Source organism: Gekko japonicus, unplaced genomic scaffold (assembly GCF_001447785.1).
Source record: "Gekko japonicus isolate JY-2015 unplaced genomic scaffold, Gekko_japonicus_V1.1 scaffold126, whole genome shotgun sequence".
Classification (NCBI taxonomy): domain Eukaryota; kingdom Metazoa; phylum Chordata; class Lepidosauria; order Squamata; family Gekkonidae; genus Gekko; species Gekko japonicus.
Genome location: NW_015162477.1, coordinates 1,707,916 through 1,729,164, shown reverse-complemented (window position 1 = coordinate 1,729,164; position 21,249 = coordinate 1,707,916). Strand labels below are relative to the sequence as shown.

General features: G+C 40.9%; 1 protein-coding gene across 2 annotated transcripts in view; it reads right to left on the bottom strand.

Annotated features, from left to right (window-relative positions):
* CREB5 (cAMP responsive element binding protein 5) overlaps positions 1–21,249 on the bottom strand; it is a 261,112-nt gene that overhangs the window by 11,424 nt on the left and 228,439 nt on the right. For both annotated transcript variants that reach the window (XM_015405789.1, XM_015405790.1), the window contains one exon: positions 3,804–4,127. In XM_015405789.1, the coding sequence (XP_015261275.1) occupies positions 3,804–4,127 (324 nt within the window). The remainder of the gene's footprint in view (positions 1–3,803; positions 4,128–21,249) is intronic.

The following is a 21,249-nucleotide window of genomic DNA, read 5'->3' as shown; positions in this document are numbered from 1 at the left end:
CAGTGATCAAGAAATATTAGTACATTAGTAAATACATGCTGGAAAAATGTTGCTATTGTATGCTTTCCGGTTTTGAGACTAACAACTGATCAGAGCCCATGTACCATAAATAGTGTACAGTTGTTGGTATTAGTGTTTCCTCTGAGTTAGGGTGACCTAACTCACAGTTTTTTAGCCTCCAGCTCACAGATTTTTGTCTTAGTTCAGGAAGGATGGTTCCAGAGCAAATTATTTTAGGCAGTAGCCAAATCGCTCGCTCACAATTTTAATGCCAGTAGCTCACAAAGTAGAATTTTTGCTCACAAGACTCTACAGCTTAGAGGGAGCATTGGTTGGTATTTGTATTTTCTGGACCAAAATCAGAAGGCATACCATAGCAACATATTTCCAGCACGTATGCATCTGACTATGGCACAAGGCTAGACTCTAGAAGGCCTCATAAACTTTCTCATGCCTTTTGTAAATTGATCTTTATTATAAAACTCCTTTTTCGGTCCTGCATCAACTTGTAAACTGTTTTATATTGTATTATGAGCCTATATGTACTAATATTGCTTGACCACTGAGGAAGGTGTATTATGGCCAAAACATGCCTGGGTACAATAGTTCCCATTTGTGTATATTGTATTTTTATTCTGTAATAAGGCTACAGTCGGGCCCATAAATGTTTTTAATCCTTTGACAATAAATATATGTATTTTGATGTTACTCAGGTTATACATATTATTTGTCGTAATTGCCCCTCTACTTGGTTTGCAACTAACCTTTTTGATATTAATTTGAAAGCTACAGACAGTTCTATGATGAGAAAGTTCTTGACAACATCCTTTCTCTGAAGTTTGGCAGGTCCAGGCTGGGTGGGAGAGCTCCATATATGCTATTGGAAGCTCTCTGGACTAATGGCATGATGCAAATGAAGTCAGATAGGGTATCAAACCAAATAATCCTTCTGGGGACATTGCAGTCTCAAGACTATTGAGTCCTCTTGAACTCAGCTTCTCCAAGCTATTTTTGGAACAGTTTCTCTATCTGTGGTTACAAGTCCCACAATGAAATGGGATGTATTATCATTAGTAATATTTCGTGTTAAAGGCTGCTCCCAGCCCTAACAATCTTACAGGCTTTGCTTTACTTTCAGTGCTTCTCTGCTATTCTGCTGTGTGAAGGTCCTTGTCAATCAGAGCTAATGTGCTATGTGAAATTGTATTCTTTTCAGCTTGTCAGCCTTTTCTGCCTACCCACTGGCTAATCCTTCTTCTGGTGCTTGCAGATTCTTGGATGAGATAAGGAAAAAGGGCTGTGGCTCTGATATCAGTTAGTTGCCATCTCACCTTCCCTCCCCAGTCTGTTCCAACTCTAAGTTTATGACACCCTTGGCTCTTGCATCTTACCCTACATCGCAATCTGTGGACCAGCAGCCCAGGCTTTGTATGGGCTTGTAAGGAAAGTATGTAGACATGACCAGATAGCCACTGCATGATGCTACATACATTTGTAGGTGCAATGGTGCAGATAACCGCTAGAGGAACAGTTCTATTTTTAAAACAGAATGTTGGCGAAACTGAGATTATCCATATGTATTGTAGATGGTGCTAATGTAAAAAAATGTTGGCAAGGATAAGATCACCAAATCCCCATAATTAACACAAACACACAATCTGCACATAGTCATGCAAAATATCGACAACCTACTTGTGTGCCAAAGTTCTCCTGACTGGGAATTCATCTTAATTAAACTTCAGTAGTCAAAACAATCTAGTACTTGGAAAATGTGTGTGTAATATCTGACTCCAGCCAGCCGACACAAAGCAAAGCATCTATCACAGAAAAAGGTCATATTAAATGGACGGGTTGTTGCCTTGATCCCTGATCCAATACGTTCTTCTGTTCTTTATAACCTAGTGCTCTATTTGTACTCATTCATTTTAGCAACCCATAATTCGTTAAGCGCTGCATGGCTGTTGAAAAGTTTGAAATTTAATGCAAGGGCATGGCATAAAATAATCAAAAATATGGCAAAAGGGAGAACATCGCTCCTAGCGATTCAGATCATGCTTTGGTTTTGACGTGAACCTTGAAATTGAAGTATTTAGTTCAATAGAAAGAGTTGGTTAATAATTAGTAAAGTGTACCATAAGATTAATGTGTCTGCTGAAGCAGTCTGACCCCCAAAGAGGCCAGAACTAAGGGGAATTATAGATGGGTTTGGAAAGTAATAACCTTATGTTTATTACTCACTCAACCCATCTTTTATCCCAGTCAATGCCCTCTTCAAAAAGTGTCACTGCTATTGTGTTCCCATGAGGAATTTAAGCTGTTCTGTTGTCCAGGGAACTACCTGACATATAGATCTTAAGATTTCCATTTATCCTCCAAGCAGCGCTGCACAATATTTTTGAGCAAATATCTCTTTTACATGACCAATATGGAAATGAAGTAATTCTATGAAAGCCAATGGGTCTATATTGAAGTAAGGAAGTCTTACAAACCTCTGGTACCTCTAATTTCATGAATGTGTGTGAATCCTAAATCATCTTTTTAGACCAAAGGTGTACTAACCTTCAAGTGCGTAGCAACTGTACCTAAATGGACAATCAAGAGAAAGCACCTATTTTCCCCAGGCTTGTAACCCTAAATGCATTCCCCAATAGCTAGCTAGGTAGCTGCAGTCTAGAAGAAGTAATTTGAAAGTGGCAATTAGGTTCTGTGTATGGATTCATTTCCAGATTGAGTTCTGGGCATCTTGGTGCCTCCCGCTTCCTGTGGTGGTGTGGGACTAACCAGTGGCTATAGGGATTGATTTGGAATTTGTTTTGGCTGCAGATAGGGAATTTTTGCCCACTCTGGAACACAAAGCTATAGGAATAGCTCAGTTGGTGATGGGTTTGTGTCTGTTAATTCGATTGCTTGATTAAATAGATTAAATGAGACTGCTTGATTAAATAGGTCACAGCTTAGAAGACCAATGTAGGTAAATGGGAGAAAGTGAGATATAAGTATTTTAAATAAATAAATAGTATATTGGTGAGTAGACCAAGGCAACAGTTGGAATGTGAAAGGAGTTTACCTACAGGAAACAAGGAGTCCCTGGATGCCTGCCTGCATCCTCACCTACCCAAAGCAAATCAGATCAAAGATGGCAGTGACTTGTCCAAATGTTCTTTAGTATACTACCAAATATATTGTAAGAGGAACAAAGAACAGCTATTAAAACAGCCCTGGACTTAGAGGCAATGTGAGATCAGCCTGGGAGAAAGGCAGAAATACTGTGTCTTCAATATCTCAGACCAAATGGTCCATTCCTACACTAAGACATGGGACTGAGGTGTGTACGTTGATGAGTAACCACTGTAGATCTTAATCACAAGACAGATGTTTTGCCTTCTTCTCTCTGGGTCATGTGGAAGCATATTAGTTTAAAGATACGGCTATACTGTCCACATTTACATGTGTTTGCTGTAGAAAACCCCTCTGACAGCCATTGGCTACACCGATTGTAGAGCCACGAAACAACAAACACAGTGCAATCCGAAACAATGGGCTTAGAAGGGTGTAACTCTGCTTCAGGGTTGCATTGTCATGGACCTCATAATTATTTAACCAGAAAATGTTATTCAAAGTTCTTTGATGGTCAAAAGCACTCCAATATATATAGCAATTTAATGTTTGAAGTCTCAGTGGCAACATCTATGGGCCCACAACAGACTTGAGAGCTATGAAACACAAGCACACATAAAAGACAAACTAAGTTCCTGCTTTTCAACCAGTATCGTCAGAAAATAGACTCTGAAAAGGAGTTCTACCTGTGCTTGACTGCCCGTATGCAGTGGCGGATGTGGCGAGGTCTGGTGATGCGCCGGGTGTGCGTGAAGGTGTGAATGCGAGTGGTGATGCGGGTGGTTCTGCTGGTGATGAGTTTGAGGATGAGAATGGTGTGTCGGGTGTTGATGCTGGTGAGGATAGGGATGATGAGGTGGAAGCGACTGGTGCTGATGCGGATGTGAGTGCATATGATGGTGGGTTGTCTGGTCCTGTCGGGAGCTCATCATTTCCATCATGTGACCCATAGTGTTCATATTTCCATTTGACATGCCTGCAGGATGGTGAGTCAATGCTGCCTTCAGCCTCTGGAACAAAATGAAAGAGAGCATTTACAATAAATATATTGGAGGGGATCTTTAAGCATTTGAGGCAAAAGTTATCTGTTTTGTTAATTGACCCAAAATGTGGGATATTATTGAGCCACAGTTAAGACTTTCCCCTCTCTTTCTGGGCACAATTCAAAGTACTGCTTGGGGCAGGGATACCTGCAGGAGTACCTCCTCCATACTGTCCAGCCTGTCAGCTAAGATCTTCCCCACAAGCCCTGCTCTCTCTCCCTCTCGCATTTTCAGCAACAGGACCTTGCCTGTGGAATGCTGTTCCCCTTGAGGTTTGCCAAAAACATTTCTTTTTACCCAGGATTTTAACATCATTTTAACATCATTTAATTGTCTGCTTTGAGCTTCAGAATGGTGTGAGACTAATTTTAAGCTGCTCAGTGTTTTATGTTTTTATGTTCCAGCTAGGTTTTGAATGCTGGGTTTGAAATAAAATTTATAGTGTTTTATATTTTTATTATGCTTTATTTTGAAAGCCATCTTGGGATGGTTCCTTGAAAAGGCAGAAATTTTCCAATATAAATATATAGTTGTTCACCTTTCAACTAGGGAGACATGATCTCCTGCTTCAGCAGAAGACTTCCCAGCATCCTTCTCTGTTGCCTGCTGGTCTGCCAAGAGTCAGTGGGGAGGAGTGTTAAAAAAGCAACATTACACCAACAGCACATCCTCTCTTTCAGCAGATACCAGGAAGTGATGTCATATAGCAGGTTTGAATCCCTACTTTGCCATGGAACCTCACTGAGCAACCCTGGCCCAGTCACTACCTCACAGCCTAACCTACCTCATAGAAATGTGGTGAGGATAAAATAGATGAGGGGAGAGTGATGCAAACTGCTTTGGGTCCTCACTGGGGGAAAAGTGGCATAAAAATCAGTGTCAATCCCTCCTCAAAACCCAAATTTACCGCTACATTTTTGTCATAGCCACACATTCTCTCTTCCCTACCTTAAGGAAGGCAATAAAATACCTGTACATTGTTTCTCTGTTTCTTATGGCCTCTACCTCTCTCCTCTGCCCACCAATGATAAATTGTTTGCCACACAATCACTTATGGCAGAGAAGCATTTTCAAGCTCTTGTTGGAAACTTCTGAGAAAGAAGGAATCTTTCCTGAACTACTTTCCAATTATAGTTGCTGCTGCTTAGCTACAAATATTAGGGATAGGGTTGCCAGGTCCCAGCAGCGGTTCCCCTGATTTTGGGGACTATGATCCACTGCTGGCCAGCTGGCTGGTGGGGGAACCCCACCCCCAAATAGGGATGTTGTCGGGTGACGTCCCCAACGTGATGACATTACCTGGAAGTGATGTCGTCATGTCAGCAACACTGCATGCAACACTCTGGTTTTTGGGCACACTCTTTCAAACCCAAAAAACCATAGTTTTTGCCCAAAAGCTAGAGCATCATACACGATGGTGCCAATACGATGACATCACTTCTGATGACATCATTGCATCAGGATGTCACCCGACAATGTCCCCCGAAATGCCCTCCAAATCCCTCCACCACAATGGCAAGGGGATCTGCAACCCAATTAGGGAGTGCAAATTAGGAGGAACACTACTGCCAGCTGCACCATGTTAGGGAAGGCTCTCACTTGCTCTTTTTGTTTCCTACCTGTAGGTATAAAGATTGGATGCGGTCAGAGGGGTGAGCCAAAAGGCATTGAGTTGAAGAGCTTTTGGCCTTGGGCAGATGGCTCATTGGATTTAAGACCAAGTTGGATAGTCTGTTGTTCATATAATTGCATTTTTTGTATTATAGTTTGGTTGCCTTTTAATTGTTGTAAACTACTTAATTTGATAAGTGTTCAGTTTATATAATCTGGGGAGAACAGAGGCTAATAAATATTCTAACTATTACACAGTGTTCCACAGAATATTGTTTGATGTTTCTGTTCCAAGGGCTTACAATGGGAAATTGCTTGTACAAATAAGCACAGTGAAGAGAAACCATGTGGCAGGAACACTCTAGAGAAAGTGAGGCTTAAGTTTAGAGAGCCACAAAAGCTTTGCTGGTGCAACCAAATATTGGTGCAACCAAATATAAAACCAAATATAAAACATCTCCCATTCAACAATGTCGTGTGGCTTCCCCTCAGTTATACGACAACCCCTCAATCTTCTCATCTTTTTGGTAATCCACATTTTTTTTAAGAATGTGTAATGCAGGAATGCAGCACAAACGAGTCTCAAACCATGATTTTGGCAGTGCATGGTGTTAAGCGCATATCTTCCTCCTGCAAATGTCATCTGCCTGAACACATTATTCCTATCTGATGATCTTTTTTTTCACACTATATTGTGGTGACCTGATTGGAATGGAGTTACTTCTGGCTGACCTAAAAATGAGCTAGGTCAGCCAATGTCCATTTAAGTCAGGGGAACTGACTTGCTGTGTTGCACCACATTTTGAAATATCCCTCTTCCTGGCCGGCTCCAGGAATCCAGTTTGTATTATGAAATGCACCAGATCAACTGTGGTTCAGAAACCCTCTGAGCCATCGACTGCTTGCTCGAAACAAAAGAATTGAATGCTTTTTTCTGAATTGTCTGGGTCAATATATTGGGTTGCCACAATTTAACACCCTGAAAGGGAAAAAAGCACCAAAGCTATCTAAAAAAATGAAACAAGGAAGTTATCAAGAAACTGTGATTTACCCTTACTTCCATCACTCACCCATTCCTCCAGCCTCACTCTCTGTTTTCCATGTGGTTACAAAAATGGAAGACCCCTTCAATGTTTCTAATTCTTTCACAAGAATCCATACTCTGACTTAACTATTAGTTGGTCCAAACATGCAACATAACGAACATTCTTCAAAAATATGTTAAGGCTCAGTAGAGGACAATATGCCAAATCTAAGTCATTTTTTCCCCTCCTTCAAAATGGAATCTGCTGAATGAAATGGGTTGGAAATCTACATTATTTTGGTAGAAGGCCAATAACATGTTATAAGGCTGTTTATTCACTCCAAATAGAAAACTCCCACAGAAATTTTATAAATGGTGACTATTAGTCTGTAAATGTGCCCACGCAGTGTTTGTCCAAATGATCCTGCTTTGATGATGAACTACAGCATCTGCCATCATAAATGGCACAATTTTCATGCCTCCTTAGTCTCCTCCCCTCTCCACAAAGTGTCAGGGATAAAATAGACCTTAATGTGTGTGTGGGGGAAAATCCTCCCCCTCCCCCAAAACAGAAAAAGTCACGATTTTGGACTCTGAGAAGAATACATTATTCTGTTTTCTTTCCACAGAGCCTTCAACCATATATATTTATTTGAGATTGGAAATCAAGAGACGCAATGAGAAGGTTGACATGCAGCTGGTTTCTGTCAGTAGGGGTCATTTCTATCCGGTCTGTGTACTTTACAAGCTCCTTCTTCGCTTCTCCCAGCGGGAGCGAGGGCCAGCTGCCCTGGATCTAAATCTTGGTAAAAAACCAGCTATCTACCTCATATTGTCCCACAGGGGCTACAGAAAGTGCCCATCCCCAGTCTCTAGCTTCATGCTTAGGTCAGCTTCACAGTGGTAGGACTGTTCTCCAGCCCACAGAAACATTTAATAAAACACATGCACAACAACACTTATTTTTCATTAAAGTGCTGCCGCTCACACCATGAATGAGAAATTGAAGAAATATTGTTCTCTCGCATAATTTTTCCTCTCAAGTACAATTAAAGACCTTCTAATGCCATTAAAATTACTAAACATGCCACACACAATGCTTCCTAAACTTTTTTTGATATTCAGGTTTTTAAAAAACATATTTTACAACTGCGTTTGCATGACAGCCCAAATCTGCAATAAGGGACTAAATTTTTTTTCCAAATTATTGTCCAAAGTATTGCCAGAATTACTAGAATAATGTCCAAAAAATACCTTAGCACTCAAAAGCACCATATAAATTCTAAATATTATTATTTGTTGAAGAGCAATGGTGTATTCAGTGACCAACAGAGAGAGAACCAATGAATGTACTAAATGCACAGGGATTTTCATCACCTAGTAAGATGAATGTGATGATGAGATTCAGACAAAACCTGATGCTGTGCTTCTTCTGCTAGCTCTTTAAAGGCCATCCACATGAAACTACTTTTCTCTAAATGAACATTCCACTCAAGATTCATAAAAAAGATGTGAATACTATTCATCTCTCTCCAGCATCAGAACTGAAGATACTTAATGATGACACTTCAGAAACAGACAGAACTCTTTATGATTAAAGAACTGCATTCTTTATGAGCCAAAAGCCCCTAACGATTTCAAGAGAAGCATGAATGTTCCAGAAATCCACATCAAGGTCTATGCTTTAGTTTAGACAATGCCAATTTGCCAATCTTGGTAATTAGCCCCAGGCATGACTCCCTTATGTTCCTTGACACAGAGGAGTAGAGTGATTTTAAAAGTACCTTCCTGCTCACAAGGAGCTGGAAAGACAGTGACTGGCTGAAGGCATGCAGGAAGCAGAGGCTTTGTTGTGAATTTGGAACATGGGTGGTAGTTGCTTAGACCACACGGCAATATGATATACATGGAGTTTTGACCAAAGTTGGAGGATTGTATCTGTAGAACCCCTCCCAGCCCAGTTCAGGTGTTCATATAGGGACCATTTCCACAGTGAAATTTTCCACAGTCAATTTTTCCTCACCAGGCACAACACCAAAGTTTTCTCCTTCTTACCCTACGTTTTCAGAATCCCCAGTTTAGCTAGTTCTGAGTGTCATATTGGGTGAGAGGCAGTGCTATGAACCAAGCTGACTAGTGAAAAAATGTTGAAGACTAGGGGAAAAAATTGAACTTATGTGCCATGTAGTAGCTAAAGGCATGCTGTTCAGTAACTTAACACAGTTATGATCTACAGAGTACTAATTTCCTGTCTTGTTAGAAGCCCCGGTAGTTGCAGAGTACCAATTTCCTGTCTTGTTAGAAGCCCCGGTAGTTGGCAGCTGGATCTCTGCACTTTTATCCTCCTGGAACTCTGCACGTTTATCCTTTTGGCAACAGTCTAGAGGGTGGTGGGGGGAAGTACTTTGCAACCTGGACAAAAAGCTTCGAAGAGGATGGCATAAGTCAATGCAATCCATGTGTTGCTGAAGTTCATGGCAAATGTCTCCTAGTCCTAAGGGGTCCAGCGATTCTCCTCTCTTCCTCTGCTAACACAGTCAGAGGAGGCAGCTTAGTACTGGAAAGACTCAAATAGAGAATACAAAGGAGTGATCAATGAAGCAGGCAGTCAATGAAAGTTAATGAAATAGGCTGTGAAGAATTGCAAGTGAGAGGTGCAAGTGCAGACATAGCTGTGCCAACATACCATTGGGATACAATCTTTGCTCAGGACGGATACCATTATGGTGTTCTAGTCTAAGCCTCAGAGGTGGAAGCAATCTTGTATAGTCCACTGCACATACGGTACCTTAAAACCTGTTGCCAGAAAACAAGCAATTCCTAGAAGAGTTGTATTAACTACTGGAGGATTATGCTTACAGTTTGAAGATCACTGCCATACAGAAAGAGAAAGCAGCACATTTTTGTTTTTAGGTCTGGGTTATGTGTGAAACCCTATCAGAGCAGCCCTAAAGCTGTTTGGCATTAAGTGGAGATAGAACTGGAGAAAGCAGACACTGCAGCACTAAGCTAGTAAACCACATCACACACCCCATTAATTTAACAAGTATCTCTGTGCTTAAACTGTGGCAGCCCCTTAGATTTGAATAGGCCTTGCTGCTGGAACAGATGATCTCTTCCCCACAGAATGTTCACATCATACCACAGTCTAGAAGCTTCACAAGCTATTATCAGCCTGGCCGAATCAGTTCCTCTTATACAGCTACTTCTCCTTGGTACCCTGCCAAAATATTGAAGACAAGTTTCTGAGAGAAGCCAGGGTGGTGGCGACAGCGGGGGGAGGAGGGGAGTCAACCAAACCCAAAAAGGAAAAGAGAGGAGGGAACATTGGGTGGAGGGTGGTTGAGGTGGCTAATTCTTTTCTGGTTGTTTTTCCCTCCTGTGGTTAAAGCAGTGAGAGATGATTTATCACATGTTTTGATAGTGCTCCAGCTGGCAGCAGTGAGAGATACCTTTGTATTAATTTAATTAGTCCACAGTTATCAGTGGATGCTGGAAAGTGCAATCACAGGGCAAGGGGGGCCAGTTTCAGCCTGTCTAGAGCTGGATCCTTAGGAGTAGGGCAAAACAGAGTTGCCATTGAATAATGGGGGGAAACACTGCATGTTACCCAGTACATAGTTCCAGGGGTCATTTTGTAGAAAAAGAGGTGCAGGAGCTCATTAGCACAACGCATTAGCCTAACTTATTTGCATATGCCACACCCCCTGACATCACCGGAAGTGTATCAGAAGGCAACACCCACCGCTCAGGCGCCACTGGACTGTTTTGGATTGCTAGCTATTGGGGGGGGACGTGCAAATCTGTCCTCACAGAGGAGGGAGAGCTTGTACCTGAAGGCGGGCCAGCAGGGGGCTCTGCAACTTACCTGGCTGCTTCTTGCTCCTCGTGGTCCAACTGAGGGCTGCTGGGAGCAGGGGGCGGGGCTTCTTGCATGTGCCCGCCCCCTGGGCTCCTTACTGCAAATCACCCCTGCATAATTCTAGAAATGTATTTCTTTCTGCTTTAACTAAGTAAACATGGTTCTGCTTCTTAAGATTCCTGTTCCCTTCCCTTCCCAAAGAAATTTTTTTGGGGGGGGAGTTTTAGCCAGTCACTTTTTCTCAGCCTAAGTCACCTCATAGGACTGCTGTAAGGGCAAAATATGGGGAAAATATAATGTATAATGGCCCTGATCTCCTTAAGGAAAGATATAAAATGTATACTTTTTTTTTAAGTGGCAAAAAATGCTAAAAGGAACATTCAGGAAATAATATAAGAGAAGGAGGAGGAGGAGAAGAAGAGAAGAAGAGGAGTAGGAGTTGGTTTTTATACCCTGCTCTTCACTACCTGAAGGGGCCTCAGAATGGCTTACAATCTCCTTCCCTTCCTCTCCCCACAACAGACACCCTGTGAGGTAGGTGGGGCTGAGAGAGCTCTGAGAGGACTGTGACTGACCCAAGGTCACCCAGCTGGCTTCATGTGGAGGAGGAGTGGGGAATCAAACCCAGTTCTCCAGGTTAGAGTCTGCTACTCTTAATCAGTACACTAAGCCTATCGGGTCAGAGTCTCCAGTGGTCTATTTAGCCCAGCATACTATTTCACACAGCAGCCAACCACTTGCCATGGAGGGCTGAATAAACGAGACATACAGGCTGAGATCCACCCCTGCTGCTGCCTCACAGCACTGATATTCAGAGGTTTGCTGTCACTGTAGATGGAGGCTTCTTTCAGTCACCATGGCTAGTAGCCACAGATGGATCTCTCCACCACAAATTTGTCCAACCCCCTTTTAAAGACATTTGTGCTAGTGGACATCACTACCTCTGCTGGCAGTGAATTCTACAGTCTAATTATTTGTTGAGTAAAGAAGTATTTTGTTTTGTCTGTTCTGAACCTACTTCCAAACAGTTTCATTGGATGTCCCTGAGTTCTAGTATTACCGGAGAGGGAGAAAAAGCTCCAATTGCTTTCTCCACCCCATGCCTAAACCTCTATGGCCCCGCTTTGCTATCTTTTTTTCTAGACAGAAGGGTCCCAGGCTCTGGGACTTTTATAGTTTTATAGTTTCTTTAGGCCTTAGCAGCTGATTCTTGAAAAACAACATTTTTTTTAACCGGGATCACTAACATGTTTTATTCAGACTTTTAAGTGGGATTAAACAAGAGTATCAAGAGTGTCATATGACTGGATGCATAATCTCTCAACAGCTATGCATATCATTTTATAGCTCTGCTGTTCCCCAAACACAGAATGTATTTCATGTGAGAATCTGTTTTTAAGCAGATCTCACAGCAAACTTGTACATGGATAAATGATAAAAAGCCTTGGAGGATAAGCTTCAAGAACAATAGCCATTTCCATTTCAATTAGGCTTCCAGTGTTTTTAACACAGATGTCCATATGTTCAAACTGTGATTTGGTGTCCAATTATGAGATTTAGAATTGTTTTGGCCCCCCCCCCATTATTTTGGAAAGTGAAAGTGACACATTTGACATTTTTTAAATTCTGATTTTTTTCACTGCAACCCTATTGAATAGTTTTGTTCAAATGAAGTTGATAATTACTCATATAAATCAGCCCGATGTGGCATTTCTTGTGATCTCTTTCAATAGTCTCCCTTGAGGACAGGAATCCCATCTGCTCCACTCCATTTAGGTTAATTGAAGGGCACTGACTTTTTTCAAATGGATTCATTAATTACTCCAGTACACGGGTTCCCAAACTTTGTCACAGCAAGCCTCTTTAAGGCAAGAAGTTAAAAAAACCCCACCCAGCTGGATATTCCTAGGTGTGACTTGGAACAACTTCCCAGTCCAATCAAAACAGCCTCCCTGTGGCAGCTACTACCTGTAGCAAGTTGTTTGTGTGAACCAATTCAAACACTCCCATTGTACAGCTTGTCTTTACACCACTGTAAGCTTCCACAAAGAATGTTCGCTGGCAGAGACAAAGCAAAGGCAGATGCCAATTAGCAGGAATTGCAACTGACCTCCAGAACAGAGATCAGTTTCCATAGAGAAAATGGCTGCTTTGGAGGGTGGACTCTCTGGCATCATACCTCACTGATGTCCCTCCCCACCAAACCCCGCCCTCCTCAGGCTCCACCCCCAAATCTCCAAGAATTTTCTAATCTGGAGTTGGCAACTGTACTGGGGATGCATGTGAAGTGATGAAGACTTCCACCGGGAGAAGGCCCCTGTGGGAACCAGAGAGCACTGCTTGGCAGTAGCCTAATGCCAAGGCTGCATTGTACAAGTCACACAACTGGGCTAACAGTGCTCACTGTGGGCACAGACCAGTGTTACATACGCTCAGATGTTTCCCAAATGGCAGTCAACTGAAGAATATGCTGCTGATCAACTGAGAAAGGCACCACTTATTTGTTAATTATTCAAATTGAGTTTTCTTGCCTATTTTATTTCTCCAGGCAGAAAACCCTGAAAAGAAATGATAAAAGCCCTTAAATATAGGATATATTAAAATAAAACCACCATTAAATTACACCGTAATTCTGTGTATTTATTCCCAACCACTAAACGGTTGCCCAGAGAGAGAAATCCTGATTTTGCCCGGGATTTTCTGCAAAAGATCTCAGAGGGAAGACCTTTTTGAAGCCGGGTAACAATGGCAACTGAGAACACCTCAGCGTCTCTGTGTGCTCTTGCTGCTCTAACTTGTCACAACAGGAGTTTAATCACAGTTAAATTCAAAGATGAATTCACAGAGAGACTTAATTTGTTTCATGCATTCAAGTCATTGGTTTAATTTGCATAGCAGAGCACTGGTGTGAGTCTTTCTTTCCAACACACACCCAATGTAGCATTGCTAGCCAGTGGTTGTCACTCAGTGGGATACTGAGGTGGTGGAAAGTGGGTGGGGTTTATCATAGAGTTTCTACTGAATCCTAGAGTGACATGACAGCTGAAGCTCTTTAAATCTCTGCAGCAGGGGGAGGGGTGGCCACAGCTTGGGGCAGGGCTTCCCCTGCTGGCCAACTGGCCCATGGTGGATTGGAGCCCCCAGAAGCAGGGAAACCTCTGCCTGGACCTGGGGGCTGACAACCCTAGATGGTGGCAATAAGTGACGGTGTGATATCACTTCTGGGGAAAACCCAGAAGTCATATCAGACCTCTCTAGTAATCTATAATCAAATCATAGATTTTCCAGCAATTCCTAGAGAGGAAGTGACAGCAGTACTTTCTGGTAATCACTGAAAACTCTATGGTTGTCCCATAGAGTTTACCATAAAGTCCCTAGTGATTCCTAGAGAGGCATGATGTTACCTCTCTATCACCAACTATCACCAACAGCAGGTTTGGTTTTTTTAAAAATATTTTTCTCCTGCCAGCTGCTGGAGTGCCAGCAGGCAAGATCCACTGGGGGCAGGAGAACTTCTGCCTCCAGTGGGCATATGGAAGCCCTATTAATACCATTGTCCTTCTTAATCTTGATCTAAAACAAAAGCAGATGTGCTGGCAGCAATTTAATTTTTACATTTAAGTGTAAAGTTGCAAAACACTTGTAATCCCATTCCTCCTTTGCTGTTAAGTTAAGATTCATTCTGCATCTATAAATATTAAGTACCAAACTACTTCAATATGTTTTCTTCTGTAACATCATAAATATAAAAGATGGCCTGTTAGAAAAATAACAGCTCTGCAGGTAACGAATGCCAAACCTCTCCTCCCACAACCTCAAATTACTATCATTTTGCTGAAAAAAATAGGTAATTGCATAATGTGAAATGAACTTAAAATTTGAGATCCATGGGTTAAGTTGAGGGGACAGTGATAAAGAGCCAAAAACAAACACACCAGCCCAATATTTCAATCCCATTGCAAGGCCATTTCATTATGACTGGATTTCAGCATGAACATTTTGCTTACTCAAGAGTCCTTTGAAGTACCAGCTAACAAATCTGCATGATCTGCAGATGTGACATTATTAAAAATGCTGTTTGTCAACCATATAACAAAGCCAAAGGTCATACTCCCACATTCAAAGGAATAGATTTTCTGTTGTACTGTGTGCATTCGTATAACATCAGGGTTCAAATATGCAAAACTTTGCCATTCATGCAAAAACAGCTAATGGGGTAAAGTACTTGTGCAGGGACAATTTCTTCTAACTTGCAGAGGTGTGTTTGTAAATCTTTTAAAAACAGACTCCTATTGTTTATAATTAAAGTTTACAGAATTCAACTTTTAAACTGGAATTACATTGGAGGACCATATAAAGACTACAAGTTATATTTCAGTGATGAACTATAGAAACTTTAAAGAAATGGAACTGGATTCAATGACTCCCTTCCATTGAGGCTTGCTCATTGGATGAAGAAGTCTCCTCAGGAGTCACTGGACTTAACCCAGTGTGTTCACCTCTGAGCCTAGGCACACTTAGTGGAAATGGTCCAATTAAATAAATTGGAATAAGTTACAAGTAAATACGTTTAGAATTCATGCTGGATTTGTGAGCGATGTTGTACATAAAAAAATGCAGTCTCTCTGAATGATTCCAAACAATGGTCATATATATTTTTATTGATCTTTCAATGCTGAAATGATGGTATGTTGAAAATTAATGTGAGTTAAATGAACAAATGGTGTCAGAAGAATTTGCACCCATGAGATACTTCTGTAAGAGATCAAATTGCTAAAGACATTTGACATTTCCAGTTTAAAAAATGGTTTCTCTCACACAGTCTCTCTCTCTCACTTACACACACAACATGAAAGAAAAAAATGGGATAAATACAAGTGATCTGTGTGGATGATGGGAAAATTCATTTCTTTGCCACATGCATGAAACTGTTGGCTGGGGACAGCTGAACAAACAGCTTGCAAAAGTCTTTTTAAAGACAGCCAACAAGTTACACCCATAATTTCATCTCTGTTAACAAAAACAACTCATACTGGTGCAGGACCAGGGATTGATTTCCTAGCCTCTGAGTTTTAGAGTGTCATGATGCACTTTAGGTACCACCTTAATGATTTATAGGATACAATATGATGTCATCACAAGTTCCATGTGAAAGGATGCAAAGCTGGCACATTTGTTTGGTGATATTATTGTGTGCCCCAAAGAAGAATGATGATACAGAACTGCTCAGGCAAAGAACTATGAACTGCAAGCCTTAGGGATTGTTCATTGTGTCACAGTGCAGCAAATGATGGGATATCATGGGGAAGGGGAGAAAGATTAAAGTAGGAAGTTTACACAATTTAAATCAATGTTTGCAATTAGTCCATCACATCCAAATATTTGCTGTGTTTATGGGATGCTAAGAGCAAACAGGGCAAAGCTTATAAGACTTGCTAAATTTCTCATGGTAATATATTGATGCAAAATCAAAAAGTAACAGAATGTGTGAAATAGTAGCAGTGCTCTGGGGAATTATGACAACAATATATGAAGGAGGGCCAGGAGAGAGACTTGACCCAAGCAACTGTGGGAACAGTCACAAAGCTTAACATAGCAGAAATGTTATTTTCTTCTAATCATAAAAGTAAAATAACTTTTTAAAAGTTAGATGTGCAGATAAAGAACATCATTTGCTCAATAGTATTAAAATTTTGAAAGATGTTTAGGAAAACCATATGGGAAAGGAACAGTGATATTTTGCAAAACCCAACAAATACTTCCCCCAAAGCGGGTCTCTAGATTAACAGCACATCAAATGGTGAACTATTCCTGGACTGTACCACTGCATTACCATTGGTTGACTGAATGGCCCCCGGTTAATAAAATAACTTACAGACAAGAAACCAGCAATACTGTCTCTAACATGTAACTTTGTTACATGTACGCAGCTTGTTTTAGCGCAAAATGCATTTAATGTCTCCAGCCCAAAGTGGTACATATCTATGCGCCATGAGGTCACAACTGACTTATGGCAATCCCATCAAGGAGATTTCAAGGCACATAAGAAGCAGAGGTGGTTTACCATTGCCTTTCTCTGCAGTCTTTTGTGGTGTTCCTCCATCCAAGTATTGATCCTGCTTAGCTTCTGAGATCTGACAAGATCGAGTTATACCATTTCACATCCCTACAGAGTGGTCGAGCAAAAGTTTTAGCCACGATGAGCTGTCCAGATAAAAATTCTGTAACACTGTTAATCATTATCTAAAGGTAAAGGTTCCCTTGCTCGAAAGCCAGTCGAATCCGACTCTAGGGTTGCGGTGCTCACCTCCGTTTCAAAGACGAAGAGCCAGCGCTGTCCGAAGACGCTTTCGTGGTCATGTGGCCAGCATGACTAAACACCGAGGCGCACGGAACGCTGTTACCTTCCCACCGAAGTGGTACCTATTTATCTACTTGCAATTTCTTGCTTTCGAACTGCTAGGTTGGCAGGAGCTGGAACTAGAGACAGGAGCTCACTCCGTCATGCAGCACCCGGGTCTCGAACTGCTGAACTACCGACCTTCCACAGCCTGCGGTTCAGCATCTCAACCACTTGAGCCACTGCAGTGGCTATCTACATGTGTGCATAATAGGATGCAACAGGAATGCAAAAATCTGTCCTACTTCTAATCTTTTAGAAGACAAATCTTTAATCTTGAAGATTTAACCTGATCTCCTATAGTATGCATATACATATGCGAATAAAGGCTTGTCAAAGTCAAGTAATCTTGAAGAAGAAGAAGAAAAGGGGAAAGGCCAGTCAAGGAACAAGGACAAGCCCTCCATGGTTAGATACTCAGCTTCTGAAGAGAAGCTGCATGCGTCCCATTCCTCACTCAGGAGGTACGCAATGCATAATGCTTAACAAAATAGAAGAACCAAAATGTTACAGCTCTCCCACCCAAACACATATGTGAAACTATAAAACGAAATATTAACAACACAGCAAATTGGCAGCTGGCGCGGCCAGTAATGTTCAATGCCAGTGGTGGGCCCCTTTACAGTTTTTCCCCCCTTAGGCACTCACCACAAAATGGACCATTAAAAGTACACCGATTCACTGGACAAAGTTGAGCTGTACAAAATCTGATATAGACAACAGGCTTTACATTTTATGTTTTCTAATGCAGACTGGATGACTTATAGAACTGAATTCATGATACCAATTTAATCAAGTTTTTAAACAGAGGAACAAGGCTCTCATTTGACCAGTTCAGTTACAAGACTTTACCTTAGCATGTTAAAATGACAATTTAAAGTCCTAGCATGATTAACTTACTTTGTCATAAAATAACATGAGAATTGGCCTTATTTATGGACTAGGAAACTATTTAATCCTTTTTGTAGGGCAGATTTATTTTTCATTTTACATCTGGTAATAAATGCAATGTTGTGGAATATTTGTTTTATGTAAGTTTATACAAGAATAATTTATAGTAGAAGTGCTTTCTGTGAATCAGTGAGACAGAGAGCAAGCTGGGGTATTTAATTGAAAAGTACTACTAATTTAATTGAAAAGTACTACTAAGTATATGAGAGGTCTGACTGACAAAAGATAATACATAGTAACTTCTGCTAGTTACATAAATCTGAATCTGGTGCCTTGATACTGTTGTATGGAGAAAATGAAACCACATTTCCTAACAACAAAAGCTAAATGCTCATTCATGGTGACACGTTATAGCACTCTTACTCTTACTCCTATAGCATTCTTACTCCACTGGGGAAAAATGTATTTAGCTACTCTTTAGGTAATACAATATTGTAATGAAGCCCAGGAATGCTTCCATGGGAACATAACAAGCAGTATTGGGAAATCACCTCCAAAACAAGGGAAAGAACAATCATAGTGCAAAAACACATTTCACATTTTGTCTAAATAAAACATTGCCACAGCTCTGGAGGACGTAGCTGGCAGTTACCTACTGAAGCCCATAAGTAACGGGTGAGAAACTGGAGCTGACATCATGACACAACCAGCAATCTCGGGTCTTTTTGTGTGTGGTTAGGAACTAAATCCCGCTTTGTTGCTGATGTCATTTGACAGACTTGCAAACGGCGATGTGGACTTGAAGGCCTCCTGTTTCTTTCACGTAATAAACAGCCCTGGTAAACCATGGGGAAACAGAAACCTGAGCTTGCCACATATCTGGAAAAATGCACGGCATTTAAAATGAGAACAATTCCTATTATGGAATTTAATAAATATGGGCAAAACAGAAATGATGTTTTGTGCACTGTATGCACAAGCAAGCAAGACTTAACTCACACCAAAGCCCCAGCGCATGGGAATGTGTCGAAAGCAAACAGATTCATTCAGTCATGTCAGCACATTCTATATCATGCACTATGTGCAAACAGCATACTTTTAAGGGCAATATCTCAATGTGTCTTGATTTTTTACATCATGGGAGCAATTCAAAAAGTGCTGCTATGGCATAACCTCCATAGATTTCAATGGGACTATCACAAAAGTCCTTTGAAATTAATAGCTGCTGTTTTGTGTATGTATTATCAACTGTGCAAAAATCACTATATTTGTTTTGGGAAATGTGGGGGAGGAAAAGACATCCATTCTGAAGTGTGGGGAAGTAGTTTGAATGTCCCAGCCTAGAAAGATGCATGCTACTTGAGTTCCTTGGAAAAAGGGAAGGACAGCAACCACACCTGTGTAACTGCTTCAACATGCTCTGACATTGCAGTTGAGCAACTGATCAGCCCAAAGTATGGGGTGTGCAATCCAGTCAAGTGTATAGCTCAATTGTGCAAATGGATGTGACATGGCATTAGGACAGCAGCTGTGCCCTAATACCACGGGGGCTCTAGTGTGACACGGTCCCTCTTTACCAATCCTTCCTTCACATGTATGAGAGCCAGTGTGGTGTAGTGACTAGAGTGTTAGAATAAGGTCTGGAAGAATGGATTTCCATCCTCTGTGCTGGAGAGCTTGGGCCACTCTCTCTTTCTTTCAGTCCAATCTACCCTAGAAATTTGTTGTCATGATAAAATGAGGAACCACACAGGGCACTCTGAGCTCCTTAGAGGAATGAAGGTATGAAAATGTACTAAAGAGATCCTATGCAGCATCAATGGATTACCCAGTCTGATTGATGATTACAGCCCACAACAGACTGAAAAACCAAACAACAGGTTAACACTGGAGAACTGAACCTGTCCCTGCCTCAGTCAATGTGCTATAATGTGTCACTGAGCAACAGTATGGCACTGCAGAGCACAGCTAATGGATATTTAAATGCCCTAAAACAAGTCACACACTTAAAAATATAGAAAAAGTGAACAATGCATAGATATGTTGTTACGCGTTTGCACCCTGAGGCATTGGTTTTCTGGGCAGGGAATGTGTGTTCAAATCTTTTTACCCCACATAGAATTATCATTTTTAATACCAAGCATTTTCAGGCATAACCACCCCACCCCCTCCAGCTAAAATTATAGGCATTCTTCTTTATATCCCATAAAAGAAATCTAAGTTAAAATTGCGCACAGTATGCCCATATGGTATTTTATCTTCGATGAGTTTCTTTATGCTTATACATCTGTACAATAATAACATGCTTCCCTCTAAATCTCCCGCTCCAGTTTATTATATATAACATATGTCAGAAAAATACACTAGAAACGTAAAAAGTCTTTTCCAATTGAAGTGTACTGTAACAAGGAAAAGCAACACAATTAATCACGCTGCTATAAATGAGGATTTTTTTTTGGTTGAATTGGTTTGTTAATGTACTGACTGTGTGTTTTTCATTAATCCTACTTTTGCTAAGGACTAACTTCTCACTGTAAATATGTTTCTCTGGAAGTTAACCAACAAAGTAGGACTCTGAAAGACACGCCAACACAATCAAAATAGGTATAGTGGTTTTGAAAAGATTCATGGTGCTGATGATTTGGGAGGGAAGGATATTTTGGGTTCTTTCTGGAATACTAAAGCTTGTACACTCTTCAAAAATATGTACAGTCTAGGACATGGGTGTCAAACTCATTTGTTATGAGTGCCAGATCTGACATAAAGGAGACCTTGCCAGGTAGCAGAGATAAACTTTATAAAGGACACAAACACAATTAAATACTTTTTTAAAAAAAACCTTAAAATAAAACATGCTTAAAACATCAGCACTCGTACAATGTTTTCTTTATTTAACAGTCTCTGATAACTGACACCTCTTACTTTGAATTATTGCATCAAAATCTGGAGACAATGTCTGTCCTGTAACAATCTTGAGTATGCTGTTCAGGTGTTGTTCAGGTGTGCATCTGTAAGTTGCAAACCTACTTTTGATTTGACATTCACTATAGAAATCTCACGGTCAATTCTTTGAGCCTAAGACCCAGAGGAAAACATGAAATGGGTGGGCATTGTGAACTTTTGTACATAAATTGCTTCGTGTGCTGGTTAAGAACATGTGAAGGCACCATGACACAGGCTGAGGGCTATGTGTTTGTCTACAAAACTATAGTCTTACCCAGAGAATAGCTACAGCTCTTATGTGGCAGTGCGAGTATAGAGAGACAGCAATGTATATCAGCCTACCATCTCTCTCTCTCTC